General features: G+C 45.1%; 1 protein-coding gene across 10 annotated transcripts in view; it reads right to left on the minus strand.

Annotated features, from left to right (window-relative positions):
- Positions 1 to 15,850, minus strand: part of PLEKHA7 (pleckstrin homology domain containing A7) — a 224,331-nt gene that overhangs the window by 17,493 nt on the left and 190,988 nt on the right. For 8 of the 10 annotated variants that reach the window (XR_009249814.1, XM_058688367.1, XM_058688366.1 and 5 more), the window contains 7 exons: positions 12,654 to 12,734; positions 8,977 to 9,045; positions 8,716 to 8,796; positions 7,660 to 7,809; positions 7,015 to 7,116; positions 547 to 655; positions 154 to 380 (listed from right to left, as the gene is read on the minus strand). Coding sequence is in view for 9 of the 10 variants with exons in the window: in XM_058688367.1 (XP_058544350.1) it covers positions 154 to 380; positions 547 to 655; positions 7,015 to 7,116; positions 7,660 to 7,809; positions 8,716 to 8,796; positions 8,977 to 9,045; positions 12,654 to 12,734 (819 nt within the window). In the remaining variant the exon portion in view is untranslated. The remainder of the gene's footprint in view (positions 1 to 153; positions 381 to 546; positions 656 to 7,014; positions 7,117 to 7,659; positions 7,810 to 8,715; positions 8,797 to 8,976; positions 9,046 to 12,653; positions 12,735 to 15,850) is intronic. The other 2 variants (XM_058688369.1, XM_058688372.1) reach the window with 1 other exon arrangement.

Here is a 15,850-nt window from a genome sequence, read left to right on the forward strand (position 1 = left end):
ACAGCAAGGCCCTACCACTCCTTAACTATTCATAGCTCAGGACTCTGGCTGGTTCTGTCTTCCCGGGTTTTCCCAAAAGCTTCTCTCCCAACAGAAGCTGACCTGAGGAGAGGGAGGGACAACAGCGCTCAGCAACTGGCCATCGATACTTACAACTTTGGGCTTCGTCTTGGTTGGTGACTGAAGAGGGGATGTCACTTTCCTCAGCTGGGGTGGATGAGGTCGGTACGGCACATAGGTTTGCAGCTGGGGGAAGAGTCGAACCTCCAGAGGGGTCCGCACGGGGCTGGTGGGAGGGCTGGACTGTGGGGGTGGCTTGCTCTCAGAAGTTGAGAGTGAAGGCACAGGCGGATGAGGAAACAAAGGCACCGTTTTTCTTTCTAAAGTGTGTGGAGACAAACAAAGGATGGAATGGAACAAAGACCCTCGTCTCTGGAGGACAAGGGGAGGGGCTTACGCCATAAAGATCTGACCTCTGCAAGGGCCAGCCCACATACCTGGGTGTTGGCCTCCAACCCCCTGACTCCAGGAAGATGGCCTGCTCACCTGGATTTTTGACTGATTCCACCAGGATTCTAAAGTTCTCTTTATTTGCACTCAGGCCTGCAATGACGTCTTCAATCCTCCAGAGATCCTTCTGTATCTGCGATTTCTCCTGAGAAAGACAAGGTGGTGGTTCATTTCCCTCTCAGATCCTCACCAGAAGTTTCTCATTAGGACTTACGCTATCATTTCAGACACAGCACCTCACCCTGGGTGGGGCAGCATCCCCTTTCGAAACCCCACCAGGGCTAGAGCCAAGCCTGCCTCGAAGCTTCATAGGGTACCACACACATGGAAAACGCCCAAGATCTAGGGGAGAAATTCAGAGGATCTTTCACATATTCACCTTGCCTATTTCTCCCAAATTTAAAAGACTGCCTTAAATACTATATGCTTCCACTTATAAGGTATCTAGAGTAATCAAAGACAGAGACAGAAGGGTGGTTATCAGAAGCTGGGGTGGAGAGGGGAATGAGGATTGTCCTTTAATGGGTACAGAGATCCAGTTTTGCAAGATGAAGAAAATTCTGCAGATGGGTTGCACAACGTGAATATAGTTCACACTACTCAACCATATGTTAAAAATGGCTAAGGTAATAAACTTTGTTATATATATTTTATCACAGTTAAAAAAAATAAATTGTTTTAGGCAACCATGGCAAAAGGGAAGAGAAGGTAAGGACTAGAGGTTACACTATCCCCAGAATATAAAGAGCATCTTTTAAAAAACTATTTCATATTTTTTAAGTAGGCTCTACACCCAACATGGGGTGTGAACTCATGATCCCAAGATCAATAGTTTCATGCCCTACTGACTGAGCCAGAGTGGTGCCCCATAAAGAACATCTTTTAAAAGACAGAGCTGAATCCTGGGATTTGGGGTTAAGAGTACAATGGGCAGCGAGTATTTGGCAATAAGAAGAAATGAAGTATTAATACATGTTATAACATGGATGAACCTTGAAAACATTTATGCAAAGTGAAAGAAGCTAGACACAAAAGGCCATGTGTTATGTCACTTATACAAAATGTCCAGAAGAGATAAATCTACAGAGACACAAAGTAGATGAGGTGGGGGTGTGGATGGGGAGTGACTCTTAATGGATATAGGGTTTCTTTTGGGGGAATGATGAAAATGTTACAAAACTGTGGTGACAGTTGCACAATTCTAAATATTCTAAATACCACTGAATTGTATACCTTAAAAAGGTGAATTTTATGGTATGTGAATTATGTGACAAAACTTATCTTTTTTAAAAGTACAATGGGAAAAGGGCCAGGCTACCCAACCATATGCATACTCTGACAAGTTACAATAGAAATCGGATGGGGAGAGATACTAAAAAGAGGTGAGCAGACTTTATCAGGATTAAGGGACTGTGGGAATTTTATGGAGTGTCTTTGACACACAATGTTACGTTAGTTTCAGGTAACATAGTGATTCAACTTCTCTATATGTTACACTATGCTCACCACAAGTGTAGCTACTGTCTGTCAAGATACCACAATACAATGCTATTACAATATCACTATGTTCCCTATGCTGTGCCTTTTAATCCAATGATTTATTCTTTTATTGACTAGAAGCCAATACCTCCCCCCGCTCCCCTTTACCAGTTTTGTGCATCCCCCTCAACCCCTTCCCTTCTGGCAACCATCAGTTTGTTCTCTGTATTTACAGGTCTGAGTCTGCTTTTTTGTTTATTCTTTTGTATTTTGAGATTCCGCATGAGTGAAATCATATGGTATTTGTCTTTCTCAGTCTGACTTATTTCGCCTAGCATAAATACCGTGTTGCTGCAAAAGGCATGAGCTCATCTTTTTTATAACTATGTAATATTCCATTGTGTGTGTGTATAACACATCTTCTTTATCCATTTGTCTACAGATGGACATTTAGGTTGCTTCCATATCCTGGCTATTGTAAATAATGCTACAATAAATATAGGGGTGCATGTATCTTTTAAAATTAGTGTTTTTGTTTTCTTCAGGTAAATACCCAACAGAGGAGTTACTGGATCATACAGTATTTCTAATTTTTTGAGGAACCTCAATGCTGTTTTCTACAGTGGCTATACCACTTTACACTCCCACCAACAGAACACAAGGGTTCCTTTTTCTCCACATCCTCACCAACATTTATTTCTTGTCTTTTTTTTTTTTTAATTTTTTTTTAATGTTTATTTATTTTTGAGACAGAGAGAGACAGAGCATGAGCGGGGTCTTGTCTTCTTTATTGTAGCCATTCTGAGAAGTATAAGGTGATACTGTATGGCTTCTTTCAAAAAAAAAGTTTGTTGGTTTTTTTTTTTTGGCGTTGGGTTGTAAGTTCTTTATATATTCTGGATATTAACCTGTGGGCAACTTGTAATAGAGTTGTTTGAACATGAAAGTATTCTTTTAATTTTTTTAATGTTTGTTTAATTTTGAGAGAGAGAGACAGAGAGAGAGAAACAGGAGCAGGGGAGGGGCAGAGAGAGAAGGAGACACAGAATCCCAAGCAGGCTTTGTGCTGTCAGGGCAGAGCTCAATGTCCGCCTCAATCTAACAAACGGTGAAATCGTGACCTGAGCTGAAACCAAGAGTCAGACACTTAACCGACTGAGCCACCCAGGCATCCCAGTATTAAGTTTTAAACTATCATGGGAGAACTTAGCTGTGATCATTCCTCCATGGGCTTAAAAGCAAAGTCCTCATACCACATCTGCTCTCGAGGCGCCCAGTCACCCTCAAGTGGAAGGATTCTTGCATGTGTGATACTTAAGGACTTGCCTGATTCTGCAAGTAGACTATGTGCTCCTTGGTATATCCCCACAGGGCTGGGGACCCACCAGCCTCTCAGTACATGTATGTTGAGTGAAAAAAGGACCAATCACATAAAGTTCCTTGACCAAATGAAGTCCAACAGCTGAGACAACAGATGTCTCCTAAAGGAGCTCACATTCTCATACTCTCTCCATCCTTCCAACACCAACGCACATCCTCTCAGGGCTGATAAACAAGGAATGGGCTTGATGCTTAGCGCCACACCAAAGCACGCGTGCCCTAAAACAGACATGTTATTGAGCCCAGAGTGGGTGTGTAAGCTAACAAGATTATCTCTGGAGCAGACTAAGCAGAATGCTGGGAAAAGGTAAAGGAGGAGTATCAGATTAAAATCAACCCTTTCCCCTCTCCTCTGGCAGTCTACCTGGCATACATACCTGTCAGGTTACAATCCTGCCCCCATTTTGCCTTTCTGCCACCCTCGTATGTAAGAAAAGAGCAACAACAAGCGAAAGCCAGAGAATCTCTAAGGTTCTCCAAGGATAATGGAATTTCAGAACTTAATGACAAAGTCAAAGAAGCTTTTGGGGAGCACGGGGTGGTTTTCATTCCTGCATCCTCACACCATGCTGGGCAGGGAAGGCTACTAGGTGCTGCATTCAGCAAAGGCTTGAATTTATTGTCCAGAAGTAAGAACACATACAGGTAGCCTCACTTATCAAATAGTTTTCACACAGTTACCTGGATGTTCTTTGTTCTCTGGCTTCCCTGCACAGGTGGTCATGAGGATCTTTATAAACAAATCCACTCATCTTCACTGAAAAGCCTACAAATTTTCTCACAGCCAAACCTGGCTAAAGGGAGGCAAGTTTCCGAGCAAGTTCCACTGCTGAGAATTTGCATATGTGGCTACAAGCGTATCTCCAGTGTTAATGACTCTGGAGTCTAATATCAGGACTCTAACAGTTTGTCTGGTCTAGAATTACACCAAAGAAGTTAGCACAAAGGCTGTTCAAAGAAGGGCTTCGTGAGCTTCCGAGGTCACTTTGGCACTCAGGGAAAGCATGAGCAATGCCTCCAGCCTAGGTAGACATCAAGCTGCAGGGCCTAGGCTTCAATCTAGCCTAGCTCTTTATAACTTACATGGTTAAGTTCTCCAGGGAGTCTGTGACAAGACTTATACATTGTACTCATTTGTTTTTTAGAGCAGAGAAAGGGATTCTGGGACTGCTGCAAGTTAAATCACCATGAAATAAGGCACGGTAGAAACACAAATGGCCAATGATCATATAAAAAGATGTTTACCCTACTAGTGATTAAATTGATGCAAATTAAAACAAGATGTCCTTTTCAGCCAGCAGAACGGCAAAAGCTAAAAAGACTGATAACATCAAGTGCTGGAGGAGCTGTAGGTAAACAGGGTTCAGCACCCTCATTCACTGTGGGTGGGGGGGCAAATGAGTGCAGCCTTTTAGAGGGTGCCTGGGCAGCATCCATCAACATTTAAGATGTACACTCATTTCAACAGAGCAAGGCCACTCCTAAAAGCCTATCTTAGATAAATGCTTATAAATGGGCTTGAAAAGGCAGTTACACAGATGTTTTTTGTGGTACCATTATAAAAGCAAAACACTGCAAATAACTTAAATGCCCATCAGAAAGGAATGGCTAAGGTATACAATATCTAGACTATGAAAACTATGCAGCTGTTAAGAACTAATTTCTTTTACTTTACACGGCTTTCTGAGATTATAGAAATCTTCTATAATCTGTGCCGTTCAATACAGTACCTACCAGCCACACGTGAGCTGCTACTGAGCATTTGAAATGATTCTAGTGTGACTGAGGAATATATTTTTAATTTTAGTTAATTTCAATTAATTTATGTTTACACTTAAATAGCTACTGTATCAGGCAACATAAACTTGGGGGTACTTTTCCTGGAAAGATTTCTATAACATAAAGTTCTGACAAAAAAGCAAGTAACCGAACGTGTAAGTATGATTCCTCTCTAAGTACACCCAACTCACACCCCCAAACAAATTATTTTATGTATGGGCACATGTCTGAAAATGCACAGAAAATGGTATGGAAGACAATACCACCCACTGATGGCACTGATTACATACAGAGAAGGTGACAGACTGGAGCAGAAAGAGAAGGGAGGGAAGAGGGGCTTTTATTTCATGTTTTGCTTTTTCTTCTTATTGTTTGGCCTTTACAGAGAGATGCATTCATGTATTATTTTTATAATTATAGAAACACAAGGAATGAAAAGCTAAAAAACGTTACTGCTAAAATTAATGTAGATCATTGAAAAAGATCCAAGAAGATAAGTATAATGGGACAGAACACTTTAAGGAACTAGTAACTAGAAATAATCACTTGAAGGACTTTGTCAACAGTATTCACTAGTATTTTCAAGCCACTATGCCAAGTACTGTGGTACCAAAAAAGAATAGGAAAAGGTTAGCTTGGGTTCAGGGAAATTATGGGGGGAAAAAAACAACAGCAAGAGACAGACAACTTCTGGGAGACCTAGCAGGCCAGCCCAGCCCTGAGCTACAGGCAAGAGTCTTCTCCACATGGTCTTGGACGAGGTTTCTGGGAATTGGCCCCCAATGGTGAGTGGAGGGATAGCAGGCATCTCCAGGGCCACAAACCCAGCTCGCCTCTTGTATTCCTTCACTAACATCCAAAGTCAGTACGTATACGAAGTCACTTTAAGAAAGAGCCTTGGCTAGAACCAGTCCATCAATTAGAAAGCTTAGCGTCAAAATTGGCCTAGCATGGTGCTTCATGCACAAGATGTCTCAATGAATGCTTGCTGATTTCAAATAAATTGAATTAATGTCAGGGAACTGATGGAAGAGATACAGTAGATCTGAAGTTGGGTTTAAAAGCAGGTTATTTTCAATTTTTAAAAATTTGAGGGTGGGCAGAACCCTGATCGGGCACCACAATGGGGAAACACTGGGCAGCTGGAGGACCCAGCCTGGAAGAATAAAGACCACATAGGGCCTTTCTTCTCTCACCTTTGGGGGCAGAGGCAGCCATCAATGGAGTGGCCTGGTTTTAAAGGTAGAGGAGGCAGGGCTCTAAGGCTGCCTTTCCTGAGTAGAGCAGTGGCCACAGTGATGGGTATCTCCCAGCCTGGCTCCAGAAATGCAAATGACTGCCTGGAGACCAGAGGCACCTAGATGGACCTGGAGTCACACCGCCTCCTCAGGTGAAGGACTGATAACATCTATCTTCGGGAATCAGAGGAAGGAAGGAAGGAAGGAAGGAAGGAAGGAAGGAAGGAAGGAAGGAAGGAAGGGAGGGAGGGAGGGAGGGAGGGAGGGAGGGAGGGAGGGAGGTGGGGCTTTCTGCTGCTAAGTGAGTAGCCCCAAATGGAACCAAGAATCACGGGAACAGATTATTCTCAAGTGTCTATAAGGTTCTCAAGCTCAGTATTTCTCTCCCCTCAGGGTCATTTCCTCCAAATGATCCGTAGCAAAATGCTTGCAAAAATGCCCAAGAGGCAGGGGGTGCTGAGGTGAGTTCTCTCATCACAGCCTGGCCAGAAGGGGGGGCTGGGGGGGGGGCAAGCAGGCTGAGTCCCGGTGGGGGAGGAAAAAGCCCCTGGGTAGAGCTCAGAGCCCCACAGGTGAAGGCTCTCAGAAGAGATCAGAGTTCAGAAGGGATGAAGAGTCCTTGGGTCACCTGGAAAAAAAAGGCTCTTCTGTGTTGTTCTTGCAGGGTCTGCTTCAGCTGCTCCACATCACTCTCTAACTTCAGGTATTCATTCCAGGCATTTTCCATCTCCTGTGGGCCAAGAAAATGCTTCTGATTCTTAGTTATCCCCTGACCCCAAGATGGGCCCATGAGCACCTGTGCTCTTGACCACTGCTGATCCAGCCAGGGGAAGAGGAAAGGGGGGGTCCCAGAGGGTCTCAGGCAGGCCTGGTACGAGAGAGACAGGGCTTGTCTTCTCATTCCTGCTCTGACCCAGGCCACCTGCACTGTTCCCTCTCCCACACTTGGAGATGCTTTGGTCCCCCACCCCGGCAGAAAGCACCTGCACCACACATGAGATGGACAAATAAAAAAGGAGAAATTCTGACATGCTGGAATTAACTGTACACAGTTCAGGGGAAGGGCCTTGCAGGCTGCTCTGAGAAATGTGGTCCCCTTGGTGTTTCACTGTAGCCATACAGGAGTCACTATATCAAGACTCTTGTCCCCGGCCACCAACTCAACTACGGCTGTGAGATAGGAGAAGCAGCCCCCTGCCCAGCCCATCGCGGGGGGTTGGGTGGAGGAATGGGGGCAGGAGAGTGTCTGCCACCCTCCACACCCTCTACACACAGTGGACTCTCTGGAGATCTCCGCCCGGATGTGGACAAGGTCCTCCTGCAGCAACCTCTGCTGGTAAGCAATCTTCTCCAGGTGCTGGGGCTGGTCTCGGTACTGCTCCATCTGTCTGTGCAATACCTCCAGGACGGACTCTAGCTGGTCCTACATCGGGCAAGGGCCAAAGAGCAAGAGGAAAGCAGGACAGTCCCTGAAGGCCTCCCCATACCATGCTAGGAACTAAATAAATCTGCTGGATCTAAGGCTGAAGGACCTACTGCCCAGCTGCAGCCTGAGTCAGGGCCTCTGATTCCAGCTCTAACTCTGCCCACTGGGTGGCCTCCTAGGACAAGTCACCTAACAGCTCTGTGCCTCAGCTTCCTCATCTGTGAAGTGGGTATAAGATCATCCACTCTTTATGGGATAAACTATAAGGATACATCAAAGAGTAGATGGAAAATTCTCTTAAGTTTTATCAGCACATGTTATAAACCTTCAGCATCACAAATACAATGCCTTATTAAAATGCAAAAAAAAAAAAAAAATATATCACACTAAGGGTCCAAGAAACCAAACACTGCAGCCCCTGGCCTGTTCCTCCTCCCTCATCTAGACTTGCTTCCTCCATAGCCCAGATCCTAGGAGGAAAGGAGCTCTAGAAAGTGATAGCCTCTGTCCTATTATAAGTATGGCCACTTTCTCCAAGGCAGTCCCCTTGCATGGAATTCAGGGGCCTGGGGTCATCACATACAAGCCAGTGGAGCCCTCCTCTCCCAGGCTAACCTCATGGTGCCTCTCAGGAGAGTTAAGTCAGAGCAGAATTAAGGTGGGGGAGGGGTAGGTGGCACTCGGAATAAGCAGTCTGAAGTCTCCCCAAAAGATTTCCTCCAGGTTTAGGCAGAAACCCTCCTGGAAGCACCCTTTAAACCCATACATTGTTCTAGATAAACAAGTACCTGTTCTGGCTAAATGAATACCTGTGACATGACAGTCCAATCTGTATCTGTGGAAAATACAGAATGACAAAACCCCCTGCCAGCCAGCCCAAGATTATGTGAAACTGATGCATACTTTGTTCTCCTTGAGGGCTCGGATCTTGTCTTCCAAGTCCTGGAGGATCCTGTCTTGTTCACAGAAGATGCTCAGTTTGACCTGTGAGCAAGAACAGGTGGGAGAAGGCCTGGGATGATGAGAAAAGGGCACAACCTTGAAGTGTGATCAGAAGGTCTTTGGCCTTCCAATCCCTCCAAACCCCGCCTGAAGCTGCCCGCCCGCCCTGGGTCTGGGGGCAGCAGGCAGCCAGGGGGTCAGCCTGTCACCCTGTTTACTCACGTCAATGTCACTCTCCGCGATCTTCACTGGCTTCAGACTTCGATCCTTGACGAGATCCCTGCCTGTCATCTGGGAGGTGAACAATTTAAAGCAGATTAACCTCAAGGTTCAGGATTAGACTTAGAGAAGGAGAGTTAGCCCCACAATGGACACGTGTGGAAGTCTTTACAGGTAGGGTCATAGCATGAAAGGGGCAAAAACTCAGATGCTACCTCATTTGTATGCCTGTTTCATTTTAGGGAAAAACCAAAGCCTTTTTGTGATTCAAGAAGCACTTGTAAATTCCTCAAACTAAAGAAAAAGTAGGCATCCAAGATATAGTCTCATTGACTGTGGAAGCTTAATTTGCCCAAAGTGAATCCAGGAAGATTTAAAAGACACAGTTTAGCTATCGAAAATGTGACCCCCCAGCCAGGGCAGTGAGGTGAACCAGGAGGAACCAGTGAGCCCCTGGGGCACTGTCAAGCCTTAGTTTAAGGAAGCCTCTTAGCAGCTTACTTCCCCATGAGCAAGGTCAGCCTATCTCATCCTATACCATTTGGGAAGAGAATCTGGTCAAGGGATGAAGGAACCTGGATGGCTGGGGTTTTCAATTGATCCCTAAATAACTGAGGCTAGGTCATACTTGTATAAGTCACAAGTTACCCTGTCCTCTCAAGAAAGGAAACCAAGAAGCAGTAGACAAAAATCACCCAACCTTATGAGCCAGTGGGCATTCATAACATTGTCCATCCTTCCCTTGACCCCATGTGGGCACCATGCTGCCATCTCCCACTAACCCCTACAAAGCTAAACCCAACTCTTTAGCCCATGTTTTCACTCCCCCCTAATATCCTTCATGCCAAAAGCTGTATGGGGCGGGGGTGGGGGAACTTTTCCACAGATGCACCCCCCTGGCCAAGTCATGGTCAGGGAGACAGGTCAAATATGCCCCATGCAAGGAAGACCATCTTGCTGAATTCCATTTTGCAGATATGACCAAGGAAACAGGGTGGAGTCAATCATAGCTGAGATAGGTGATGTGTATACTATGCAGAGGGTTCCGGTGTGGATGGATAGACAATTGCTGGAGAGATGGCCCTCACTTTCTCCCTACTCCATCTGAGAGGTCCACTAAGTTTGTGAGTGTAAATAAGAAGCAAAAATATATTGGCAAACATCCTCCTTAGAACTCAAGCCACTCATGTGCCCAACTGTCCTACACTCCTTCTTCCTATAATCATTGGCAAATGCGAAGGTCAAGGTCAAGGGACAATGCCATCTCTAGGCCTTGGGCTGAGGACTGAGTCTGGCTGCAGACACACCCCCATCCATTCCTATGCTCCTTTTGATCACACAGTAGATGGCAGGGACAGATGTCTTATTTATCTTGGTCAAGTCAGCCCTGAACATAAAGCCTGGCACACTGGAAGGCACTGGGAAAATGCTTATTGCATTGCAGGTAGGTCAAAGGTAAAACACATGTGGGTCAGTGCTGTAGCATCCTGGAAAAAATAGAACTCCAGCCAAATTCTGCTCTTCATACTGGCAGATTATGTGTACATACATGTATACACACAGTCACGGAACACATGGACTACTGCCACAATCCACAAACAAACTGCTGGCTCCTGCAAGGACAGAGGGGCAGGAAAGGTGGGGAGAATAAGGATAGGGAGGAGGAGGAGGGGTGGAATGAACCTGGTGAACCACGAACAGCTGGACGTTCCAGGCAGGACTTGGGCCAAACTCAGGGGAACACAGCAGGTAAAGGTAGGGAGGTCACTCTGTGTCACAGTCCTCCATTAAAGCACAGGACAATGAGCTGGTCTACTCTCCAAAGGGCTGACCCTTGGCTCACTTCCCAGGAAGAAATCATTTTCAAATTGAGATATGCTGTGGGGATTTTTCCTCCTAGCAAAACTCTTCCCCTGATTTCACTGAAGCTTTTAACAGATGATATCTTTTTGATACTGAAATAGCAAGGCAGAGAATCTAATTGAGCAATGCCTCATTTATCCAGCGCCATGAGGAATGACGTATTCGACACAAAAAAAGGCATTTCGAGAAAGCTGAACCTTTTAAACTGTTTGATGGAAAGGTTTCTAAAAGTAAATCCTACACTGCCTTCACAGAACTGAATATAAATTCAACCTTTTCGGGGATGAATCAGTCATTATAAAAATCAGTAATATGGAATTTCTTAGAAGTTAAGTGTATTAGGACCATTTGCCTCTTGATTAAATTCTTCTAAATTTCTGTGCTTTCATTTCCGTTTTAGATTGACACATAATGTTTCTTTTCTCTCTCAGGATATTAGGTTACTCCCTCTTTTCTAAGAAGTAACTCTCTCTTGTCCCCTTTTAATGGCTGTGGTTAAGGTGCTGTGAGTTAGGAATTGAAATGACTGAGTCTGTTAGGACTGGAGACTCAACAGAGGGACAGTTGCTGCTTTTCCCTAACTCCCTCACCTCCAACTGGGTCTGGTGCCCCTCAGGGGAGGTCCTCCCACACCTGATGTCTCCCACAACTATGGGCCTTAGTACATTAGATGATGTGCTCTCTCTCCCCTCAAAAGATAGTAACCTGATGAGAGGTGGTTGTAGGGACTATGACATATTTTCTCTGTATCCTCAAAGTCCAGCCAGGGCCCACCACATTGAGGATATTTGGGAAGTGTTTGCCTGATGAACCTGTGACCGTATCAAAATCGTATGAGTTGGCTCCTACTCCTATAGGCTTTAGACCATGGGCTTCATGAAAGTACTTACACAGCTCAAAGGCCCTTTAAACTTCTGAATTTAGCTTTGTTCTGCAGTCAAGGCTGCTATGAAATATCCACAAGTAGTATATTACATGTAATTTTCCTTTTAAAACTGTGTTTTGTGACAGCAATGTTTAAATCCATTTGAAATATCAACTATGTGTCTTCAGCATTTCTGTCACCAGAAAAAAGTGAAATTCAGTGGGCACTCATCCATTTGAAAGAGTCTGTGCACCAGAAAGGAACTGAAGGCCACTCAGGCATTTTACCTCCCTTCCACCACATCTCGACACACCTTTTCTCAGGGTTCGGGATGACTGCACATAGCACCTGCCTCCCAACCTGTAGCCTCCCTTGGAATGCTACAAAAGTTGGCTACATTTCAGGCACTACTTCTGCATCAGTCAAAGGGGGGACTTGGGAAAGGGGGTGGCCCATTTTGTTCTAGTCTAGCTCTAGACTGTTTTCAATATCAACACCCTGCCCTGAAGAAGAGCCAGCCTAATCCCAAGGCCATGGTAGAATCTCAGGATATGCCAGAGGCTCCAAGGTGACCAGGAACTGCTAACTCCTTCCTAAGACCTCATGCTTGACTCCAAAGACCACACTGGTCTCTGTCTAGGTCAGTCCTCGCCATGGAGGCAGAGAGAGAATGGGAACACAACACAAGCTGGTGGCAAGCCAGGCAAGCCCCTCCCACCCCCGCGGCAGCACAAAAGATGGAGTCACAGAACACCGCATGTGAGAGGTTCAGCTTGGTGCACCAGCCAAAATGCTGAAGGGAGCTTCAACAGGAGAAAAAAATAAACCGAGATGACTTGCAGGAAGCCTGGGGGCGGTCAGGAGAGCCCCTGGTTAAGCAAGTGATGAAGTCGGCACTGAGCCAAAAGCAATGGAATGGCCCCGCTTGGAGACACAGATCAGATCGTCTTACGCTTCTCCTGGGCCGACAGCCCCGTGCTGACTTCTTCAGCACTTTGTAAAGCACGTTGATCAAAGGTTCATTATTTTTTATCTGTTCCAAACAAAAAGGCAAATATAACAAAACGTAACAGGTGAGACATCAAAAGACACTTGAAGGAGCCAGAATTTGGGGAATCGGTAAGGGGAAACTTTAAGGAGGACGCGTGCTGTGCAGTTCAAATGACTGAGTCTCAGTCTGGCTGTGCTGCTTCCCAGCTGCTGAGCCTTTCCAGATTTCAGATCCCTCACCTATAAAATGGGGGAAAATAAGTTCTGCCTGAAGGATCTTAGTGCAGGCTAGTCTACATGAGAGGGCCAATGTCGGTGCCCATTTCCTTCCTGTTTCTCCTGCAGAAGACAAGAAGGGACTTTGCTTCTTCCTTCGTCCTCCCTCACCTTACACTGCAAGACATCAAATCACTAGGGTGGTGCCATGAGTTAGTCTCATCCCTGCCCCACATTTTCCACCTTCAGTGCCCCAGACCCTCATCTCCACACCTATGTTCATCTAAATAATGATGTCTTACCAATGATCCCAAATGCTCAGAGCTCCTTTGAGGGAACACTGCCCTTACCCACCAAAACAGTGGATCTCAACCCTGGGTGAACACTGGAATCACCCAAGTGGCTTTAAAAAAACTGATACCCGAGTCCTACTCCAAGAGACTCACATATAATTCGTTGGAGTGGGTCCTTAAAAGCCCCCCTGGGTGATACTGATGTACAAGCCAAGACTGGGAACCACTACTGTAAAAAGTGGTTCTCAAACTTCAGCATGCTTCAGAAGCACCTGGAGGGGGCTTGTTAATACAGCTGACCCTTGAACTATGGGTTTAAACCATGAAGGCCCACTTATACATGGATTTTTGTTTTTCAACAAAAACAGTATAGCCCTATAAATTTTCTCTTTTCTATGATTTTCTTAACATTTTCTTTTCTCAAGCTTACTTGATTATAAGAATACAGTATGTAATACATATATCATACAAAATATGTGTTAATAATCGATTGTTTATATTAAAGTAGATTATTAATAGTTGAGTTTTGGGGAGTTAAGTTTTACCTGGATTTTCAACTGCACAGGAGTTGATGCCCCTAACTCCCACACTGTTGAAGGGTCAACTGTATACAGATTTGCTGGGCCCTGTGTTCAGAGGTTCTCACTGAGCAGGTCTGGGGTGAGATCCAAGATTTTGCATTTCTAACAAATTCCCAGGTATTACTGATGCTGTTGGCCTGGGATTACATGTTCAGAACCACTGCTTTGAAATAATGTTTCTCAACCCTGGCCAATAATGTTTCTCAACCATATGGGCCATACATTAGAAACACCTACAGAGTTGTTTATTTGTTTTTAAAGAATAATACCGGAGTATTACCAATTAGATCAGAATCTCTAAGGGGTAGGATCAAAGCACTGATACTCATTTTAAAAGCCCTCCTGGTTATTCTAGTTCATGGCCAGGATTAATAATCTCTGCTCCAGAACAACAGACTTCAAACTTCTTTGTGCGCAAGAATCATCCCAGAGCTTGATTTAAAAAATGCAGAATTCTGGGCACCATTTCCAGAAGTTCTAATTCAACAGAACCCCCAAGATCTGTACTTCAAAAAAAAAAAAAAATCAAGCTCCTAGGTGATCCTGAGGTAGGTGGTATCTAGACCACAACTTAAGAAACTTTGCTCTAGAAGCTAACTTAGGAAATAAACCCTTAACAGAGAAGCCCTGATCTCAAGCTCAGTCAGGAAGAGTCTGGAGGCCAACTGCCCAGAGCCACTGATGACACATCCCTCAACCAGGAACAACAAACAGTCTCTGTGGGGTTGACTGCAACCTGCTCTACCTACAACAACACCACCTGACCAGCAGCAGATACCCTCCCTTCCACCTCCCCTTCCCAGGTGTGCTTCACAGCTGCATAAAAACAATCTAAGCTGTCAATAACAGTGACTACCATACCTGCTTCTTCAGACCTAGCTAGGGTATAGGGTACTGGAAAACAGAACTATGATGCCAGAAATACAATTCAGTGAATACAACTTTAGGGTGGGCAAAGTACATGGTACACAGAAGAAAGAAGGCAGGTGTAAAGTTAGACACTGGGTTCAAATTCCACACACATTACTGTGGAAGTGACTTCTCTTGATACTTGGGTTCTTGGTTAGTAATGTGGGCGGGGGTAATAATTCCTATCTCTCAAGGCTGCTTAGAGGATTAAGTGAGATAATGAACATGTGCCCAAACACTGCCAGGCAGGAACAGATGCTTAATCAAGGTGGAGTCCTTTCCACCCTGGCACCACCAAGTAAGATGCCAGAAGAGTAAACATTTTCCAAAAAGAGCATTAATACAGAGCATCTTCTAAAAGACTAGAATACACCTTTGTTTGATCACTTGGTACAACAACAGAAATGCTCACTTTAGGGAGAAAAAGTTCCACAACATGTGGGGAAGCAAATACTGATTCTGAAAGCTGAGCATCAGCTGATTGGTGATGGCAGGAGCTTTGGATCCTTAAGCCTGTGGCCTTTGGAACAGGGCCATGGGGGAGCCTAGGCCAACCAAGTGGGGATAGGGAGGCTGTTTTTCTCCAGACGGGCTCACCTCCTTCCTCTCCCCGCAAGGACCTCTCACAAGCAGCTGGTCACAGTGGGGCTGTGCTCATTACTGTCCCCACACCCAGGCTGGGCTACAGGGCCCATTCAACTCTGCCCATAAAGGTCCTCATCTCAGGGACCCCAGCTGAGCTCAGCATCAGCTCATTTTGTCTAGTATGTCTCAATCTCAAGAGCCAATGGGACTTAGGGTTTTCCTGATATAATCACGCATCCCTCTTGTCCTGCAGTGTTCATCTAGCTTCAGTTGCACCCTAGAGACGGAGGGGGGAGTGTTTCACCACAACTTGAGCAGGCCCTTTTAGAAATCCCTCTACTTGTAGCTGCTATCCACTTCTCTCTCTCTTTTTTAATTGAAGTACAGCTGATTTGTCTTAATTCTCCCTTACAGCCACAGAAGACACATGGTAATGTTTTAGAGCTTTGTAGACTGTCTCTATGTCTCCTGAATTACCCAGAACTCTTTCCACCACTCCACACTGCAGCTGTGCTAACTGCTGCTGTGTTTCTTGTTTCTTCCTAGCAAAACTTCCCATTAGGGAACCCCTCCTT

The sequence above is a fragment of the Neofelis nebulosa genome, chromosome 10 (genome assembly GCF_028018385.1).
Source record: "Neofelis nebulosa isolate mNeoNeb1 chromosome 10, mNeoNeb1.pri, whole genome shotgun sequence".
Classification (NCBI taxonomy): Eukaryota; Metazoa; Chordata; class Mammalia; order Carnivora; family Felidae; genus Neofelis; species Neofelis nebulosa.